This window comes from Amphiprion ocellaris, chromosome 20, assembly GCF_022539595.1.
Source record: "Amphiprion ocellaris isolate individual 3 ecotype Okinawa chromosome 20, ASM2253959v1, whole genome shotgun sequence".
Lineage (NCBI taxonomy): Eukaryota > Metazoa > Chordata > Actinopteri > Pomacentridae > Amphiprion > Amphiprion ocellaris.
The window spans coordinates 31,049,747-31,071,913 of NC_072785.1; the positions used below are offsets into that span (position 1 = coordinate 31,049,747).

The 22,167-nt window shown below is 40.5% G+C and overlaps 1 protein-coding gene and 1 long non-coding RNA gene across 2 annotated transcripts; one reads left to right on the forward strand and one right to left on the reverse strand.

Moving 5' to 3' along the window:
* Window positions 1-185: 185 nt before the first annotated feature.
* On the forward strand, window positions 186-1,359 carry LOC129347686 (uncharacterized). Its single transcript, XR_008599896.1, has 2 exons — window positions 186-1,022; window positions 1,137-1,359. It is a non-coding gene; the product is annotated as an uncharacterized LOC129347686 (long non-coding RNA).
* An 8,311-nt stretch (window positions 1,360-9,670) lies between these two features.
* srp54 (signal recognition particle 54) lies at window positions 9,671-20,830 on the reverse strand. Its single transcript, XM_023292405.3, has 17 exons — window positions 20,702-20,830; window positions 18,675-18,760; window positions 17,204-17,301; window positions 17,029-17,120; window positions 16,865-16,949; window positions 16,674-16,778; window positions 16,523-16,589; window positions 16,031-16,088; window positions 15,503-15,653; window positions 14,558-14,706; window positions 14,374-14,474; window positions 14,034-14,120; window positions 13,882-13,955; window positions 13,611-13,719; window positions 12,490-12,660; window positions 11,918-12,013; window positions 9,671-10,216 (listed from the first exon to the last, which is right to left on the reverse strand). Exons 3-17 carry the CDS (start codon window positions 17,279-17,281, stop codon window positions 10,125-10,127), a joined length of 1,515 nt encoding a protein of 504 aa, XP_023148173.1. The 5' UTR covers window positions 17,282-17,301; window positions 18,675-18,760; window positions 20,702-20,830; the 3' UTR covers window positions 9,671-10,124.
* Window positions 20,831-22,167: the final 1,337 nt, after the last annotated feature.

Genomic DNA, 22,167 nt, shown 5'->3' on the forward strand with positions numbered 1-22,167 from the left:
GGGTCCCCAGGTATGGAGGACTAAAAGTGCCAAAATTAAATAAATAAATACATCATTAAATAATTAATTAAATATGTCATTAATTAATTAAAATTGGAATTAAATATTTCATTAATTAATTAAAATTGGAATTAAATATGTCATTAATTAATTAAAATTGGAATTAAATACTTAAATGTGTTATTAAATAAATATATCATTAAATAATTAAATATGTCATTAATTAGTTAAAATTGGAATTAAATATGTCATTAATTAATTAAAATTGGAATTAAATACATAAATGTGTTATTAAATATGTCATTAATTTATTAAAATAACAATTATTTTAAGTAAAAAACATATTTCATTATTTCACGATTTAATTAATTATTTCATGGTCCTTGTGTTGCAGTGGATCATGAATTAATTTTATCTGTCAACCTCGCCCGTCAAAGTCGGTGGGCGGATCCTAACACCTGATTGGTTACCCTGCACATCAAGTCAAGGCAAATCGATTCCAGATAATGGATTGACGCAGAGCTTGTGAACACATTCCGATACACTGGGTGGCGCTATTCACCTCTACGTTGGTTTGGATACTCAATAAAACAAAACTTTATTAGCAACCGCTAAAGACTCGGTCCTCTTTCCCAAATGTTGATACATGCGGTGCAAGACAAATTTTCCTTTAGCATTTCCTTTAGCATCTACTCGGCGCGCCACGGCTCGTCTCGGTTTAGTTGTTTTTCCATTACATTGAGAACCACCTCATCGTGGGTGGAGTCGTCATAGCACGGCGGTCCGAAAGTCCCTTACCGTCATTTCTGTGCGACACAAACGCAATGCAACAATGGACATGGAGGCGATAGTACACCTGCTGCTCGGTCTGTGGCTTTCTGTCAGATTCAGAGTAATAGAAGAGTCGGAGAAAGCTGAGAGCGACGAGTCGAAACACTGAGGAGACACACAGGAGAGTTTGGGAGGCGATAAAGCAGTATCAAGCCGAAGACAAGAGGATATGAACGAGACGACATATGAGGGTAAGCTAATGCTAGTTCGCTAGCTATCGTGTATCAGTCCTGTGAACGACCCTGTAATGGCTGCAGTTTGTCGCTATTAGGTATTAAAATATGTATGCTGTGTATGTGTTTCAGATGCTCTCTGATGAGACTTCATGGGATTTACCTGAAGCAGCAGCACATGAGCCTGCAGTAGCACAAGGTGTAGAGGAGGAGGACAGAGATGTACAGGATGCACTGATGCACTACGTGTCATGCAAAGTTATTCTTCTTGTTATACTTCTGTTTTTCGGTCCCCGGACCGCTATTGTTTTCTTTAATGCAATTCTGACAATAAACTTTTGTAGATGTGTCTATACTATTGTTTGTTTGTGAAGGTTAGCAAGATTAAATAAAAAATTAAACGCCAAAACATTAAAACAGCTGTTTTAAGAAAATTCCAGTTTGATAAATCAGTATTGCTTTGGTGTAATTCAGTCACCAGAATTATGAACCATAAAGGAGTTTGTGTTAAAACATGTTAAATCCCATTAAACACAAATACATTATTAGGGAATATAGAATTGTTTGGTTCAGACTGTTGACTCTTTTTCTACCAGTGTCTTAACAGACAAAATGAGAAGTTATGATGCAATCACATAAGTCACAAAATAGTTTATTAGTCAGCAGCAAAATCAAAACTATTTACAATGTGCAAAGTACAAACTGTGGTGGGCCTCTCCTACAGTGGAGGACTAAAAGTAAAACTATATACAACTACAGGTGCTGGTCATATAATTAGAATATCATGAAAAAAGTTGTTCATTATTTCAGTAATTCCATTCAAAAAGTGAAACTTGTATATTATACTCATTCATTACACAGACTGATATATTTCAAATGTTTATTTCTCTTAACTTTGATGATTATACCTGAATACTAACAAAAATCTCAAATTTGGTATCTCTGAAAATTAGAATATTGTAGAAAGGTTCAATATTGAAGACACCTCTAATCAGCTAATTAACTCAAAACACCTGCAAAGGCCTTTATATGGTCTCTCAGCCTAGTTCTGTAGGCTACACAATCATGGGGAAGACTGCTGACCTGACAGTTGTCCAAAAGACAAGCTTTTTCATGATATTCTAATTATATGACCAGCACTTGTAAATCTCAAGTCTATGGGAGGTGGACTCGCTCACACTCGCCGGCTGCCCACTGCCTACCCAGCTACCCCAGCACACCCAGGAATGACTGGTTGAAGGCAGTATTCTGGGCCATCTCCTCCCGCTGCAAGGCCGCTTCATTCTCTCTTGCCTCGCTGAGGAGCAACCAGATGTTCTCATCATGCTGGGCATGACTCCACTCCTCCTCAGCCTGCATCTCCACAAGTACGCTAGGAAGGTCCAGTTTTCTGTGGCCCCCTTTCCTCTTGCCTAGACCAAAGACAGAAAAGTGATCAGAGTCAGCTTTAATGGCCAAGTAAGTACACAATATACACGGAATTTGGTTTCGGCTGTTGGTGTCATCCTAGGAATATGGAAGAGAATAATAAAAAGTAAACTATAGAAAGAGGAACAGGGAGGAAAAAGAAATAGTAGTAAAATAGAACACAATATAAACAGAAATGTACAGCTAGACTGGAATGTATGAACACATTAGCAAAATGGTAATTGCTATAAACACAGTAGTGGTGATTTTTGTGTACAGGGCTCTGTAGTCCAAATGTCCAGGGTGAGTGGGGTCTCTGATGATGTTTTCTGCAGTCCGTACTATGGGCTGTAGTCTGTTTCTGTCCTGCTGTGTGGTTGATCCAGAGGTGCACAGGACAGATCGGATGACTGCAGTGTAGAACTGGATCAACAGCTCATGTGGCAGGCCATGTCTCCTCAGCTGTTGTAGGAAATACATCCTCTGCTGAGCCTTTTTCAGGAGGTCCTGAGAGATTGTAGTCCCCAGGAGCTGGAAGGACTCCACAGCTATGATGTGATGTGTTTAGCCACCCGTCCATCCATTTTCAATCATGATCATGTCTTTGATACTTTAATAAACTTCTGGCACTCTTCGCTTTAACCAAAGCACAAGCAGTAACTCCTCCACCACAAACAAAAACGACGTGGTGTGAACTTCATTTCATCCTGTGCACATTTTGGAGTTGCTAAGAAGAGCTGTGTTTTCTCATTTTTATGTATATTTTCATTCAGTTTCACAGCTACCTAGTGACTATAAGAAGAATGGTTGCAATACTACACTGCACCAGAACGTAAATTAATTAGAGTGACTTACTTGTTAAGTCAATGGAAAATAAATGCAGCTGCATGTGTTCTGTTTATGTGTCACTGCAGCTACATGTAGCTTTCATCAGGCGTTCCTGAGCTGGCTGCTGCACAGTTTGCATTTACACCTGCCTCAATTCTTGGTCGTTGGTCTCACTGTTCTGATCATGCTTGCAGGCATTTACACCTGTAGTAATAATAATAATGCGAAAATCAACCATGCTCTCTGTTTACCGTGTCTTACCGGTGATAAGACGGTGCTGTTGACAGGGTCGGTGTCGAAGCTGGTGCTGGAGAGGAGCTGCTGCTGGTGGTGGAGAGGAGACAGGGCAGCCGGGGGCTCCGCGACGGAGGTGGAGTAGGCTTCGCATGTGGAAAGGGATTCTTGAACAGAAATAAACACTCACTCTAAGTACAAGAAAAACACGGCATGCTGACTGAAGTATTAGCTTCTGAGAGCTAAACGTTAGAAACAGCAGCACGAAATACAAGCAGAGCACGGAGTTAGCGCCGATGGCTAACTAGCTATCTTATTGTCTGCTCCAGGAGACAACGACGGTACTTTCTAAAAATACTTGTTTGCTTAAAAGAAGCTTGCCACCAATGGAATAAATGATGTATAAGTTTCTTGAAGTCACAAAACACTCACCGTTCTCGAACGTCTCCAACAATGCAGCGGCTGAGTCTCCCTCCTGTTGCTCGCCGGTGCGGTGCCAGTAAATAGCTTCCATGAAACCTCTTCCAACACCTCCTGGTTGACCCACGCCGGCCGTTGTGGTCCTGGGTGGACCGATAGTCACTTTTGAGCTTTTTCAGCTTCTCCCTACACTGCTTCTGTCCTCTTTATATACAGTCTACTGTATATGTGAGCGGCCATCCGCTCAGAGACCTCCTGATAAACTTTCTCCGTCCAGCTCTCTCTGTATTCTTTGGTCCACCACCAAAGACAAAGTCTCGACCTCTTCATTCACCCACGGTACAGGTCTGGCTGTCACATTAAAATTATGAAGAACAGAGAGTTTCGTGAAGAGCAATGCACACCGTCGCTGTTTACAGTCATTTTTTAATGCAGGATTTTGTTTTCGTGCTGAAGTTGCTCTGTGTCGTCACTCCCTGTCCAATCAGTGGCCTGCACTATGTAAACGCCACATTATCGGCTCATCTCAGCTCGCTGGGAACCTCAGCCGAGAAGGTGCTGAAAATTAGTCCGTATGGAAACGCTCGCTAACAAAGATGAGACGAGCCGTACCGTGCCGAGTAGATGCTTGTGGAATCGCGGCTAAACAAAGACGAGCGGAGCCGTGCCGCGCCGAGTAGGTCCTAAAGGAAAAGCGCTCGACACTCCGAGCATCGCTGCAATTTGACAGGCTGGTAATCCACAAAGAACGTGATGTTCCAGAACTTCCCTCGGTATGCCAAACGCCCTGGTCCCTGTGTGTGCTCCTGTTGTACCCTGGTACCAGAAAACCGGCGGAGTACTTCCTCTAAATTTGCAGTCACTCTACGGTCAACATCTTGGTCGGAAAGTGCGGAAATAACTTCAACAACTTCAATAAATTCCTCTGCTTTACACGCTACATGCTCGCGGTCAGCAGGTCCTGCTTCCACATACTCTGCAAGGTCTAAAAGATCTCTCACCAACTCTCTAGAAAGTTCACAGCGACTCTCCCTCTACACAGCCACCATGTTTAGAAAGACTTCTACTTCCGGTTTCAAGGCAGACAAAAGCAGTGGATTAGACTAGATTCACGTTAGTCCCGCCCACGGACTTTGACGGGCGAGGTTGACAGATAAAATTAATTCATGATCCACTGCAACACAAGGACCATGAAATAATTAATTAAATCGTGAAATAATGAAATATGTTTTTTACTTAAAATAATTGTTATTTTAATAAATTAATGACATATTTAATAACACATTTATGTATTTAATTCCAATTTTAATTAATTAATGACATATTTAATTCCAATTTTAACTAATTAATGACATATTTAATTATTTAATGATATATTTATTTAATAACACATTTAAGTATTTAATTCCAATTTTAATTAATTAATGACATATTTAATTCCAATTTTAATTAATTAATGAAATATTTAATTCCAATTTTAATTAATTAATGACATATTTAATTAATTATTTAATGATGTATTTATTTATTTAATTTTGGCACTTTTAGTCCTCCATACCCAGGCAGTTTCCTCGTGGTGTGTTGTGTTCTTTTAAGTAAATATCTGGGGTCCGTTTCACGAAGCAGGTTTAGTGAAAACTCTGAGTTTGTTAATCCTGAAATGAGGGAAACTCAGAGTTTTCCGTTTCACAAAGAGAGGTAACTTAAACTCTCGGTCAGTTACCATAGTAACAGACTCTCTGAATCTAACCTGGTCGGGACCAGGTTTTTCTCAGTAAACCTCGAGTTTCTCTCAGTCTCCGCCCTCTTTCAGTCACACACTATTTGATTTCCTCATTCATTCAGTCATCAGGCAGTTAGGTAAAGTTGGCAAGATATTCACAGATTCGGACTTCCGGCGTCAATAACTCATGGGATATACGTTGTAAAATCATAAACAATGCCTCTTTCAAATCGTTGTAAGCTAGACAATGTGCTACGAGGCCAGTTTTATCAAAAGTCGCTGTCTTTCCAGCTGCAGAAATAACATTGATGTCTATGAGCAGCTGGCTGTGCAACGAGTGAACAGGGACCGTCTGCAAATAGCAAAACCGCTGCAACAGCGAAGAGAGACACTACACAAATATTCAATTACTTAACTTTTATACACTGTAGTGTCACCAAATTTACTGCAGCCATCAATTGTCTCCTGCTGGTCATAGTACAACTCTTGATTTGACAGTAAATTTAAAAAATCTGAATTTTAAGAAATTTTTCTTATTTTCTTATTATTTTATTAGTAATAAAATTCAATAATTTCCCTCTTATGCACTACAGAAAGATTACACTCTGTCTAACTATCAGTTGGCTCCTGGTGATCAAACTACAACTCTTGGTTTGATATTTAACTATTTTTCATGATTTTTAGGATTTTTTTATTAGTAATGAAATTGTTGCTATATATCTCAAATATTTTTTGTTGTAACAGATAAAAGTGCTCATCCATTTTTTTGGTAGCTTGTGGAACATTAATAACCAAAAGTAACTGAATTTTATTTTATTTGGGTTATTGCCATGTGAAGTTGTGCACACACCCAGGCGCTGGGGCTGGTGCAGCTTATAGGGGGGGCTCCAAGCCAAACAGGTTGGGAACCACTGGTTTAGACTGTCTCCTCAAGTACTGATGATTGGGAAGAAAGACAGTCAGACGCCTTCTAACAAGGCTGCAGCGTTAACTGATTCATTTAAACCATAATGTTAAACAGCTAATAACATTTTCCAAGTTAAGGACTGTATGGACAATACTTGGAAGAAAAAACCTGAAGGTATGATCAGTTGGATGGAGTTTATTTTTTCTGCAGTGTTTGAGTAAAGTGATTGAATTTTATTTACTATAAAAAATTCCTTAAAATTCAGATTTTTGATTTATTACCAAACCAAGACTTGTACTATGACAATCAGGAGCCAACTGATGGCTCCAGTGAATTTGATGACACTACAGTACATAAGAGTGAAGTTATTGAATTGTATTACTAATAAAATAATAATAAAATAATAAAATTCATTAAAATTATGAAAAAATGTTTTTATATCAAACCAAGAGTTGTAGTATGACCATCAGGAGTCAACTGATGGCTCCACTGATTTTGGTGACAATACATTGTATAAGAGTGAAGTTATTGAATTTTATTACCAATAAAAATTCCTTAAAATTCAGATTTTGTATTTAATATCAAACCAAGGGTTGTACTATGACAGTCAGGAGACAACTGATGGCAGCAGCAAGTTTGGTGACACTACAGTACATAAGAGTGAAGTTACTGAATTTTATGACAAATAAAAATTATTTAAAATTCAAATTTTGTACTTAATATCAAACCAAGTCTTGTAGTATGACCAGCAGGAGACAAATGATGGCTGCAGTAAATTTGATGACACTACAGTACATAAGAGTGAAGTTATTGAATTGTATTACTAATAAAATAATAATAAAATAATAAAATTCATTAAAATTATGAAAAAATGTTTTTATATCAAACCAAGAGTTGTAGTATGACCATCAGGAGTCAACTGATGACTCCAATGATTTTGGTGACAATACAATGTATAAGAGTGAAGTTATTGAATTTTATTACCAATAAAAATTCCTTAAAATTCAGATTTTGTATTTAATATCAAACCAAGGGTTGTACTATGACAGTCAGGAGACAATTGATGGCTGCAGTAAATTTGGTGACACTACAGTGTATAAAAGTTAAGTAATTGAATATTTGTGTAGTGTCTCTTCGCTGTTGCAGCGGTTTTGCTATTTGCAGACGGTCCCTGTTCACTCGTTGCACAGCCAGCTGCTCATAGACATCAATGTTATTTCTGCAGCTGGAAAGACAGCGACTTTTGATAAAACTGGCCTCGTAGCACATTGTCTAGCTTACAACGATTTGAAAGAGGCATTTTATGTTTTTACAACGTATATCTCATGAGTTATTGATGCCGGAAGTCCGAATCTGTGACTATCTTGCCAACTTTACCTAACGTCATCAGTTGAGTTTTGGCGAAGTCTAGTTCTGCCGTGTGTCAAAATGACGTCCTTTTATGAACGATCCAGTGGATGAAGGAGCAGAATTACTGCACAGAGAATTAAATATTCGTCAGGAGATTGTTATCAGACCGTGCATAGATGTTCTCACATTTCTGGACAGTTATCTTTTACAGCGGTACTGTTTCACGTCACAGTCCATAATCTACATCCAACCTCATCCGTCCTTACATTTACAACATGACCAACCACAGTCATGCTCTCACATCCCAGCAGATATTGTGTGTTGTGCTGCGGTTCTTTGCAAATGGGAGTTTTTTATATAATGTCAGAGATGCAGAGAACTTCAGTAAGACAACTGTATGCAGGACGGTCAGAAAAGTGTGTCTGGATCTGAAACGACTTTTACCATCTTTGTGGTTTTCCCTGGACATAAACCTGTCAGAGCCATCGAGGAGGAGTTCCACAGGATTGCAGATCAATGATGTAGAGATCTGTTAAATTAATTTTAAATCATATCCAGTTAATGACATTGTGCTGCAACCTCAGACTGGGATTAGTAACTTTAATTTCTTTTAGGATTTCTCAGTGTGATTAGCTGCATTGATGGCACACACATCCCCATCAAAGCTCCCAAATATAATGAAGCTGATTATGTGAACAGGAAGTCCATTCACAGTATAAATGTACAGGTAGGTTAGAGGTAGATTGACTACGGTTTCAAAATGTTAAAGACTGCATCATAGTTCAACATCAGTCATTCTCTGCACTGTCAAGATCATATGTGATGCTGCATACATCATTTCTAATGTGGAGGCCAAGTGGTCTGGATCTGTTCATGACTGGAGGTTTTATCATGAGTCTAACCTGAGCAACAGACTGCAACGTGGTAAACATCCTAAAGATTTTAACAATATAATTCACTTGTCTCCCTCCTTTAATATACTCTAATGTATCCACTATACATTACAGGAGAGTTTGATGGCCTTCTGCTGGGTGACAGGGGTTACCATGCCAACCCAGGCTGATGACCTCATACCCTGACCCTGAACCAGGCCCCCAACAGAACTTCAACCAGGTTCACTGCAGGATGAGAGCCTGGGTGGAGATGACCATAGACCTGCTGAAAGCCTGTTTCCAGTGTCTACATCACCTCAGGGTGACTCCTGAGAGGCCTGTGATATTATTGTGGCATGTGTTGTTCTTCATAATATTACCACTATTAGAGGAGAGCAACACTCTGCCCTACAAACTGAAGACTCAGATGATGAGTCCCTCACCAGGCAGTCTCCTTGTTGCATATTTGGTCTTTAATTAATGCTGGATAATCTCCATTTTTGTCCAAACACCACTTATCAGATACTTAAATGACAGTCCTGAGGTCCTCTTTCTAGGCAGGTTTTTGATGCCATTTTTGTTTTAACAAAACATCATTTATCAGGTCCTTACAATGCAGTCCTATGATCCCTTCAATGACTCTTGGTTCTAAATAAAAATCTGGGCCTTCCAACTAGTCAAAACAATTTTAACTGCTCTTACTTTGTCTGCTTTTATTTCTCGAACATACACCCAAATAACTCCTTGGTTCATCTCAACAATTAAAACTAAATGTTTTTGTACCATATTCATCTCATCTCATGATGCGTTTTGTCTCTGAATGAAACATCACAACTTTATTGTCTCAAAATATTTTATTTACCATTTTATTTTTCTTTATTCGTAAAATCTCCGCCTCCAGGCAGTGAAATAAACACGCGGCAGGTTTAAAATGGTGCAATACAAATGTTTATTATATGACAAAAATACTGTCACTAACTAATGTATATCATCACCATCATCACCATCATCATCATCATCATCATCATGTAGCTTCAGCTCGTCCAATCAGGACTGACTCTGCTTCATTTACATTTTACACACAAACATCTTTTACACAGTTAAATTAACGAGGCCCAAAAACAACCAGCTCGTCTTCCTCATCTTCCTCCTCCTCGTTTAAAGGAGCAGTCCAACATTTCCATGCTGACAAAAACAGCGTCTCTAAATACTCAGACTGCTCCTTTAAAGCTTCTTCTGGTGTTTCTCTAAAAGCAGAAATCTATTTTCCTTTCTTGGTGAAAAGCAGCAGAGGACAGGTCGCTCTAAACCCCACCCCCTCCACCTGTTGGGAGGTGGAGCTTTAAGTGTTTCTGTTAAGGCAGCCGGTTGGTCAGCGGTCACATGTTGTTGAATCCCATCATGCCTTTCATGTTGCCGGCGGCTCCCTGCTGGAACTGACGCATCATCGACTGAAGACCCGCCATGCCGCCTGAAAACACAAACACACGTTATGAACATGCCAACTCATGAACTCCTGCAGGTGTGTGAAGGAGCAGGCGTGTCCAGGGGTCCGTTTCACGAAGCAGGTTTAGTGAAAACTCTGAGTTTAACCCTGAACTCTGAGTTGATCTACTCTGAGATAGAAAACTCTGAGTTTCTGGTTCCAGAACAGCTGATCTGAGTTGGTTTAATCAACTCGGAGTAGTTTCACCCGGAGTTAAGCGCGTGCACCACAACTCTGAAAAGCCAGCATCAATGGAGTGCCGATTCGACGAGTCACCATGGCAACGGGGAAGCGGAGGACTACACCGTTTGAATTGGAAATCTTAATGCGCTTATATAGCGAGTTTGAACACATTTTTAGAAAGAAGTGCAACACCTGCAGCTGTAAAAGAGAGGGAGACGGTGTGGGAGAACATTGCTGCCTGGGTCAATGTGTAAGTTTAAATCACAATAATATTACAGAGAAAACTGTTTGAATAGTAGATTATTAAGTTATTTCATTTAGGTGCAATCCTGCAGGGGAGAAGCTTAAGATGAAATATAAAAACATTTTTAAAACAGGTAAGAAGTCGGCATAATCTCATGGAGCTTCCTCATTCTGATCATGTTTTACATTGTAAAGTAGTCTAAATATTAAGTGGCTGTTTGACTGTGCAGAGGTTTTATCCCACACACAGCCTAAATGTCTACATCCATATCATGTTCTGTTTAACAATTAAGCCTATTTAAACTAACACAGACTTCTACTCAGCCAACTATATATATATATACACACACACACACACACACACACACACACACACACACACACACACACACACACACACACACACACACACACACACACACACACACACACACACACACACACACACACACACACACACACACACACACAGAGCCTTGATGGCTCTGACAGGTTTATGTCCAGGGAAAACCACAAAGATGGTAAAAGTCGTTTCAGATCCAGACACACTTTTCTGACCGTCCTGCATACAGTTGTCTTACTGAAGTTCTCTGCATCTCTGACATTATATAAAAAACTCCCATTTGCAAAGAACCGCAGCACAACACACAATATCTGCTGGGATGTGAGAGCATGACTGTGGTTTGTCATGTTGTAAATGTAAGGATGGATGAGGTTGGATGTAGATTATGGACTGTGACGTGAAACAGTACCGCTGTAAAAGATAACTGTCCAGAAATGTGAGAACATCTATGCACGGTCTGATAACAATCTCCTGACGAATATTTAATTCTCTGTGCAGTAATTCTGCTCCTTCATCCACTGGATCGTTCATAAAAGGACGTCATTTTGACACACGGCAGAACTAGACTTCGCCAAAACTCACCTGATGACTGAATGAATGAGGAAATGAAATAGTGTGTGACTGAAAGAAGGCGGAGACTGAGAGACTCGAGGTTTACTGAGAAAAACCTGGTCCTGACCAGGTTAGATTCATAGAGTCTGTTACTATGGTAACTGACTGAGAGCTTCAGTTACCTCTCTTTGTGAAACAGGCTAGAGTTACCCCTCTGTCTCTGGTTTCAGTTACCTCCCTTTGTGAAACGGAAAACTCTGAGTTTCCCTTATTTCAGGGTTAACAAACTCAGAGTTTTCACTAAACCTGCTTCGTGAAACGGACCCCAGGTGAGATATCCAGGTGCGCCCAGGTGTGAGTCTTACCCATGTGGTGCAGGACTCTGGGATCCATCATTTTGGCCATCTGCTGGTTCAGTTTGGCCATCTGAGACGGGTTCACGTTCTTCGACATGTCTCCTCCTGAAAACACACAACACACCATGAACACGTTACAAATGCACCACAAACACATCAGAACCATGCTACAAACATGTTATCAACACTTTACAAAAAGTGCCATAAATTATTCGCAGATGTCACCAACACGCCATAAGCATGTCGTCAACATGTCACAAACACACTAAAAACACATGCTGCAAACATGTCACAAACACTCCATAAACATTTCACATACACACGAAAAAAACATCACAAAAACACACCATAAACACATCCCAAATCACACCTTAAACATGCCATAAACATGTCACAAAAACATGCCTTAAACATCAGAAACACACCAAACAAACATCCCAATAACATGACTTCAACATGTCACGAACACACTGAAAACGCGGCAAAAACATATTCCAAACATGTGACAAGCATGTCACAATCACTCCTCTCTCTCATGTCCCGTTCAGTCTCTTTCAGAGTGTCTGTTTCTGGTCTGTTACCTTTGAAGAGTCCCTTGATGCCGCCCATCTTCTTGACCATCTGGGCGAACTTGGTGTACTGGGTGAGCAGCTCCTGGACGTCCCTGGTGGCCACCCCCGAGCCGCGGGCCACCCTCTGGATCCTGTTGGGCTGCTTACTGAACAGCTTGGCTCCGTCTTTACTGTCCAGCTCTGGAGAACCAACCAGAAACCAGTCAGACACTGATGGAGAAAAAACCTCTGATCCACTGAACCAGGGGTGTCAAACATGCGGCCCGCGGGCCAAAACCGGCCCTCCACAGGGTCCAGTCCGGCCCGCAGGATGACTTTATCAAATGCAAATTAGTAAAACTATAAATTTAAAATCATTTCTGGACCATGACAAGTTATTTTGGTCATAAAGTAAAACACTAGATTGTTCATCATTCTTTTGTCGTTTTGTGCCTCATTTTTGTCATATTTTGTCTGGTTTTTGTTGTTTTTTTGCCTGATTTTTGTCTCACTTGTTTTTTGTCGTTTTGTGTCTCGCTTTTATCATTTTTGGTCTTGTTTTTGTTGTTTGTCCATTTTTTTGTCGCTCTGTAACGTTTGTCAATTTTTTTCTCTTTTTTTGCTTTGTTTTTGTGTATTTTTGTAATATTTTGTCTTGTTTTTGTTGTCTTTTTTGTCTGACTTTTGTCTTTTTGTTCATAAAGTAAAATACTATATTGTTCAGTTCCAGATATCTGGAACTAAATGTTTCGCATCTTTGCAGAAACACGCTGATCTGGAAGTTGTAATGTGGAAATGAAATTGAACTTATTTTTCTTCAGAAAATTCACGTTGTTCATGATGTTTTGTAAAAAGATAATTCCTCTAATGTGAACATTTTCAGAATGTACTTTTTTGCATTAAAACAAAGGAAAAATTTGGAATTGTGGTTATTTATCTGTTAATATGCCGTGATTTTACACAAAACGACTGTGAAAACACACAAAATGACCATGGAGATCAAATTGGGCTGAATGTGGAACCTGAACTAAAATGAGGTTGACACTCCTGAACTAAATATACCCTGACATGTGTGTGTTACAGTGTGTGTGTTACAGTGTGTGTGTGTGTTAGTTACAGTGTGTGTGTGTTACAGTGTGTGTGTGTGTTACCCTGGTCGTTCATGCTGTCCATGATGGTCATCAGTTTCTTCAGTCTGGCCATCGATTCCTGTTCGTTTCCTTTACTCATGAAGTCTGTTCCGAAACCTGGAATCATCCCCTGAACACAGACACACACACACACACACACACACACACACACACACACACACACACACACACACACACACACACACACACACACACACACACACACACAGTCAGTACAGTGACCTGCAGGTGTTTCAGGTGTTCTGATGCTGCAGCTGAGCGTTAAATGTACCATAATCTGTCCGAAGGGTCCCATCTTCATGATGTTCTGGAACTGTTCGTACATGTCTCTGAGGGTGAACTGTCCTGGAGGTCAGAGGTCAAAGGTCAGCCATCTTACCCACAATGCACTGCAGCTGCTTGTTTGTTGTTGTTGTTTCTCACCGTGTTTCAGTTTGTCAATCAGCTCCTCATTGTCGTCCAGCTTCAGCTCATTTACTCTGTCAATCAAACCCTCGATGTCACCCATTCCTGACAGGAAGAGGCAGAGTTAGTGGGTTACCATGGAAACGCAGAGGTCAACATGATGTTTGTCTGTGAGTTCTCAGAAAACAGTTAAAGGAGATGATATCATTTTTAGATGGACGATAAAACATGAGACATTTTAAACATTTCAACCTGTAAAAACACAGATAAATCAATCGATGATCAATCCAGCTACAGATGATCAGTTTTTAATCTGTTTCTAATCAGTTTTAAATCGGTTTTTAATCTGTTTCTTTACCGAGCAGTTTGCTGATGAACGGTTGAGTCTTGAACGGCTCGAAGTCGTCGATGTGTTCTCCCGTTCCGATGAAGATGATGGGACTCCTGGTGGCCGCCACGCTGCAGGAAACCACAGAAGAAGAAGAACATAAACAGATCGCCCTGTGACATCATCATGACGCAGCAGAGGATCATGGTCTTACGCGCTCAGAGCTCCGCCTCCTTTGGCGTGTCCGTCCAGCTTGGTGACGATCACTGACGCTACGTCCACTTTGTCCTTGAACGCTTTCGCCTGAGACTCGCAGGCCTGACCGATGGACGCATCCATCACGTACACGATGTTGTCTGGTTGCTACGGAAACAGGAGAGAAACACACCTGAGTCTGGAAGAGGGACTTGAATGCACCGCTGCAGGTTCCAAGCACAACTTCAATTATCTCACACAGTAAAACAAAAACTCATGTCGCCTCAGTTCAGGTCCCAACTACACATATGTGATGGTGCGTTCAGGTACTAACTGCTGACATGTGGTGGTGCATTCAGGTACTAACTGCTTACATTTGATGGTGCGTTCAGGTACTAACTGCTGACATGTGGTGGTGCGTTCAGGTACTAACTGCTGACATGTGATGGCGCGTTCAGGTACTAACTGCTGACGTGGTGGTGCGTTCAGGTACTAACTGCTGACATGTGATGGCGCGTTCAGGTACTAACTGCTGACATGTGGTGGTGCGTTCAGGATCCAACTACAGATCTGAAGTGGTGCATTCATGGTCCAACTACAGACCTGAAGTGGTGTGTTCAGGGTCCAACTACAGACCAGTGATGGCTCATTCAGGTACTAACTGCTGACATGTGGTGGTGATGCATACAGGTAATAACTAGAGACCAGCACTGATGCGTTCAGGTTCCAACTACATGTCTTGTAGTGGTGCATTCAAATACTAACTAAAAACCTTTGGTGATGCATTCAAGTTCCAAATACAGACATGTGGTGGCGCTTCCAGGAACAAAATACTGCCGTCTAGTGGTGGCATTCATGTGCTAGCTAGAGACTTTTGATGATGCATTCAAGTTCCAACCACAACCCTGTGGTGGTGTGTTCAGGCTCCAACTACATATATGTGGAGGTGTGTTCAGGTACTCACCACAGCGTTGGAGACCTGCAGCATCTCCTCGAACAGCGAGTCCTCCTGTTTGTGTCGTCCACTGGTGTCCACAATGATGATCTCGAAGTTCTCGCCTTTGAATTTCTCCACACCCTCAGCAGCGATCACAACCGGATCCATCTCTGTGTAACTGAACACAACACACAGTCAGGGGGGGTACCTGAACACAACACACAGTCAGGAGGAGTCCCTCAACACAACACACAGTCAGGAGGAGTCCCTGAACACAACACACAGTCAGGAGGAGTCCCTGAACACAACACACAGTCACGGGGGTACCTGAACACAACACACAGTCAGGAGGGTACCTGAACACAACACACAGTCAGGAGGATACCTGAACACAACACACAGTCAGGAGGAGTCCCTGAACACAACACACAGTCAGGAGGGTACCTGAACACAACACACAGCCAGGAGGATACCTGAACACAACACACAGCCAGGAGGGTACCTGAACACAACACACAGTCAGGAGGGTACCTGAACACAACACAGACCACCTACCTGCCGTAAAACGGGATTCTGGCTTTGGTGGCGTTTTGTTTCAGCTGATCGAAGGCACCTGAGAGAGAGAAGAGACGATGATCAGGACTCACCTGTGACATTTAGAGGAAGTGATGCATTGCTACAGGTGACTTAGAGGAAGTGATGCATTGCTACAGGTGACTTAGAGGAAGTGATGCGTCGCTACAGGTGACTTAGAGGAAGTGATGCATTGCTACAGGTGACAGAGGAAGTGATGTGTTGCTACAGGTGACTTAGAGGAAGTGATGCGTCGCTACAGGTGATTAAGAAGAAGTGATGCATTGCTACAGGTGATTCAGAGGAAGTGATGCGTTGCTACAGGTGATTCAGAGGAAGTGATGCGTTGCTACAGGTGACTTAGAGGAAGTGATGCGTTGCTACAGGTGACTTAGAGGAAGTGATGCGTTGCTACAGGTGACTTAGAGGAAGTGATGTGTTGCTACAGGTGAGTGAAGCAGGTGAGACGTTTACCTGCTCTGAATGTGTCGGCACAGATCAGGCAGGTCTTCCAGCCTTTCCTCTGGTAGTAATAGGCCAGCTGAAGGAGACACAGCAATCAGAGAGAGGACAGATGGTCAGGAGGGCGGGGCCTATCTACAGAGGGGGCGTGGCTATGACTCACCTTGGAGCAGGTGGTGGTTTTGCCGCTGCCCTGCAGACCGACAAACATGATGACGTTGTTCTTTCCTTTGGTGGGGGTCCAGGCCTTCACACCGGGGTCCACCAGCTGCAACAGTTCATACATGACACACGTAAATGCCAGCTGGACACGCATGTTTCCTTCTACATATGTGTTCTGAACAGAAGTCTGACCTTGACCAGCTCCTTGAAGACGGCGTGTTGGATCATCCTCCTCTTGTTCAGCCCTGAGGCCATCTCCTCCAGGTCTATGGCTGACCTGCAGGGACACAAACCACAGAATGACGGACCAGGACCATCACCAGAACAAGACCAGGACCAGGACCACTGAGACTCACTTGACATTCTCCCTGAGCTGTTTGACCAGCTTGATGTTGACGTCGGCCTCCAGCAGAGCGGCACAAACCTCCTTCAGCATCGCGTTCAGCACCTGAGAACAACAACAACCTCTCAGTATTCATCCATCAATCAAACGGTTCGTCTCCGATCAATCAGCTCCTCCGGATCAATCACCTCTTCATTGATGATGGTGGCGTTGCTGAGGGACCTCAGCGCCGAGGTGATCTTCCTGCCCAGGTCGGCCAACACCATGATGGCGGTCTGAGTTAGTCCTAGAATAAACAATCAGAGGGAAAAAAGGCTGGTAAACACATTAACCTATGATCAATCAATCAATCAATCTTACTGAAGATAAATTCTTAAAATCTAGTTTGACCCTCACTACTACCGTAGCTTTAAGGTTGGAAAATATATTTTTCCCTTAAAAATCATGAATCCTTTATGACATTTTCCTTCTCTTCAGTCAGACTTTAACTATTGATGACTCACTGTTAGTGATTTTCTGAATGAATTCATTAATTCATTAATTGATCAGCTGTTTGGTCTCCAAAAAATGGTGGAAAATACTGATCAGAAAAATCAAAGATGACAAATGTTTTGTTTTGTCAAGAGATGTCCAGTTTAAGGTCAGAAAGGAGGAAAGAAACCAGAAAAAATTCACATTTTAAGAAGCTGCAGTCAGATTTTAGACTATTTTGTTCAGGTTCCAACTACAGCCCTGTGGTGATGCATTCAGGTACCAACTAGAGACCTCAAACTAATTATTTTATTACCCAAATAGTCAGTATTTGACAACTAATGGATTAACGGTTGCAGCTCTGGATGGTTCACTGAGTTTCTGACTGGTGAAAGAACAAAAGAAGTCTTTTTAGAGACGTGACGGGAGTTTATACCATTATTTACCATTTTAGAGACAAAACAATTTAAAAAAATCCAAAGAATAATCATTAGATATGTTAGTTGTTGCCCTATGGAGGTAAAAAATGAAAATTTAAAAGTGGTTTCTCTTAAATTTATTCTAAAAATCACACGATTAACAGATCATACTGAGACTCTCACTAGACGTCGTTTTTACTGTCAATCAATGATTTGTTTGGATCCTAAAATGTCATAAAATGGAGGAAAACCTTGATCAATGTTTCTGAAAAACAAAAGATGTTCAGTTTACTGTCACAGATGAGGAAAGAAACCAGAAAATATTCACATTTAAGAAGCTTCAGTAGCAGCAGAACTTAATCTAATTAAGACTTCAAACTGAACATATTCCCATAAAAACACACATTAGTCGTCCTCATTGAGATAAACTGACTTTCTTCCTCTCACTGAGCTTCAGTTTAACAGGAAATTATTACCAAACCTGCAACAGTTTGGTTTAATTCTCATGAGAAAAGTTCTATTTTATTCCATTTCTGTCCACATATTTGAGTTCAGAACATCTGAATCTAATCAAACACTCAAACTTTACTGAGGTTTTGTGTGATAAACTAACATATAAATAAACCCTGAGGATGTTTTTCTGCTCTCTTCAGCTCATCTATCACGAATATTTAACGTCTCAGGTTCTCCGAAACATTCTCCTGTTGCTGTTTCTGATCTTAAAGTCTGAACGACGTTTCATCAGAAGGAAACAAAACGTTCAACTTACTGAGTGTGAATGTAGTGGAGGGAGACCCCCCTACTGAGCGCGCTCAGTGAGTCAGCTGACAGGTGGAGGTGGCAGCCAAACACCTCCTGCAGGAGAGAAGAACGATCAGGAAGAACAATCAGAACTACAGAGGACCACAGATCCTGGATGAGAACAGACGCTCCACTCGGAGTTTACAAGAACCTTCAGAACTTGATACTGGTGTGCAAATATCGAGTGTTTTGCAGTAATATCCAGGTTTTTGATATTTTAGTGCAGTAATATCCTGGTTTTTGATATTTTAGTGCAGTAATATCCAGGCTCTGGAACTGGTATCAGAATCTGGACCAAAGATGCTTCATGAGGGAGACGTTCCACTCCAACGTCACGGTTATTCCTTCATGAAGGAATTTCCAGCGTCACCCACAGATGTTTGTTTCAGTCAGAATCGAGGTGATAAGAATTTAGAATTAAAAAACAACCACTTCTGTGAAATGCGTTTTTTCTTCTGCATAAAAGACATTTTTCTTTATCAAATGGTGAAAACTAACAGAAAAACAAATAGATTTCTGTCAAACAAGGTAACAAAGACTCATTTCTTTCACTGTCTGTGGACCGATCAGGCATAAAAGTCTGACTGAGCAGGAAAAACTCTGAGTTTTAGAGCTCCATCTGAGTGAGGCGTCCTCTAATAAACTGTCCTGAGTGTAAATAAAGTCTGTAAGCAGATCAGAACCTTCAGTAAGTGGACCAATCAGACATGATTTATTTTAGGCATAAACATGATTCACAATATTTTTACTACGTTGTTTCTGTCAGTGGTGGGAGGTAACTGAATACATTTACTCAAGTACGCTACTTAAATTCAATTTTTAATAACTTGTACTTTGAGTATTTCTGGTTTGACTTCTGCTCTGCTACATTTATCCGACAGCTTTATGTACTTTGCAGAAAATATACCCAACAAATGATGGTAAACGATGATAAATTATTAGATTAAGATGAAACTTTATTGATCCCTGGTGGAAAATTCACAAAAAACAGACAAAAACTAGTTAAACCACCTTCATCAGCTACAAAATAAAAGCAATGAACACATTAACGTATCAATAACTAGATTACATTAATATAATAAACATTTTTCTGCGTTATGAGTACTTTATCTTTCGGTACTTTATTATTTTGACATATACACTTTGTACCTTTAGTTAAACACAACTTTAAAACATTATTTCTCTGTGGTTTTGGTTCTTCTTCCGTCTCTGGTTTCAGTTTGTGTCTGTTGATGTGTACAGAAGCTGTTCTACTAATAAAGTTTAGCCACAGCTGGTATTTACACGTCAGATTCACATTAAACTTAATATTTACAGAATCATATTTCTGCCACCATCATTTAGAATAATTTTAACTATAAGATGGTCTTTCCTCCTGATAGAAACATCACTTTATTATTAAATACTACATAAACATATGATTATAAATACACAACATATTCAGCGTTAAAGGATTAACATGTTGTTTTATATTCGGACTAACAGAGATTGAAGTTAAATGACATTTTACAGACTGATTTATGCCACTAATGATTAGTATCTGTTTAGTTTCGGCGCAGATAAACGGATTTGTGGAGATTTTAACCCAGAAATAACTAAATTAAAACCCAAATTAGCATAGTTCCCTCCTCAGTCTGACGCATCTGATTAAATCATCGATAATCACACCGATTGATGGAGTTTTTATCGGTTTATGAGGCTAAACGTTTCGATCAACATGTCAGCTGTTTACAGCGTTCCTCGGTGCTAACAGTTAGCGTCTAGCGGCTAGCTGCTCCCGTTGACAGGGAACGGGGATTAGCTGTTAGCGGCTAGTGGCTAGCTGCTCCCGTTGACACAGAACGGGGATTAGCCGTTAGCTCCGTTAGCCGCGGTGTGGCCGTTAGCTCGGTGCGTCCCCCGCGGACATGGACAGACCGACTCCCGGTTCAGAGAATAGAAAGGGACACTAACGGAGCCGGTTACACAGAACCAGAGAGAGCGTCAGAGTCTTACCGAGAGTCGGTGAGTTTGATCAAACCGGAGCAGCAACAACCGAAAACCGTAAGAGAGACGTCATCAAATCTGAACTGAACCGGAAGCTCTTCCTATTCTTCTACGGTTTTTACTGCTGCCGCTTCTTCTTCTTTAGTGGCGGTTAGTGAAGCGGCAAAGGAGGTGCAGACGCCACCTGCTGTACTAGAGTCATGACAATAAATGAATATCAATAGGTTAAATAAAGAAAGAAAGAAAGAAATAAGTAAATAAATGCACATTTCTGTATCACTCTTGTATATTCTGTTGATTTTTTCTACATTATATTTTCTAGATTTTTACCTTATTTCACTTTATTTTATTTTACTTTAATTTTATACCCTAATATTCTGTGTTGTCTTATTGTTTACCCCTCTTTCCTGATTCACAAGCTAACACGCTAACCTGAGTGTCCTTAACCTGCAGCTAAACCACAGAGACCTGAACTCTGTAATTAGGAGAATATTAAGGATTACAGTTGAAGAAACAGCCCATAAACAACCACAGATTGTATCTAAAAGATGAATGCAGCCTCTGTAGTGCCTCAAACCTGCATTCCTTCTATCATCCAGCAGAGGGTGACCTCTCTGGTTGATAATAGAAGTCAGATTATCTGACTAAAGAATTAAGCACATTATATAAAGTTAACTATGGTAAAATAAATACAGAAATTCAAAAAGACTTGACAAATTGGACAAATTTAGTTTTAGATCTCAGCTCAAGAATAGAGGTGATAAAAATGAATGTTGATGTAATTATTCAACTCTTTACCAGTTCATATACCAGACACTCAGTTTGCTAAATGGGATAAACAAGTGAGTAGGTTTATTTGGAAAGGAGCAAAAACAAGAGTAAGTTTTAAAATGCTTCAGCTTGACAAAAAGAAAGGAGGTCTTGCTCTCCCAAATTTAAAGGAATATTTCTTAGCTGTTCAGTTAAAATATGAGATTCACTGGTGTGCAACAGAATGTTATTCCAAATGGAAGCATATTGAACTTAACTGTGATACGTGCCAGCCTCAATCGAGACTTGGAGAAAAAGCTGGTTCACGGCCTAAAGAAATGAACCCTATAATAGAAACAACCCTTAAGATTTGGTGGGACATAGTGAATAAATTCAAGTTGGAAGGAGACTGTAAATTGTTGGTATGGCCCTCGCATTCCCCTAAATTCATAAGTGGCCAGCTTGATAATACCTTTCTAAGATGGGTGGATAAGGGAATCTTTCGAGAAAGTAAAAATTGAATTTAACTTGGATAACTCAGACCTGTTTAGGTACTTCCAATTAAGACACTTTTTTAATGCTGATATCAGGGTTCATTTATCACAAGAGGGCAGTGAACTAGTTGAAATGGTGAGATGGGCACACAGAAAACTGCCATCAAAAATTGTATCCAGACTGTATAAATGTCTACATAACTGTAATAGAACTAACTCACTGTATGTAAA

Bases quoted from the DNA above. Each gene is read 5' to 3' on its own strand.
- srp54 (XM_023292405.3), bottom strand. From the start codon at position 17,281: ATGGTGTTGGCCGACCTGGGCAGGAAGATCACCTCGGCGCTGAGGTCC. The intron at 17,121-17,203 runs GTGATTGATCCG...TGTTGTTCTCAG, and splicing joins CCACCATCATCAATGAAGAG to GTGCTGAACGCGATGCTGAA. The intron at 14,475-14,557 runs GTAAGACCATGA...GGTTTCCTGCAG, and splicing joins GGAGGCGGAGCTCTGAGCGC to CGTGGCGGCCACCAGGAGTC.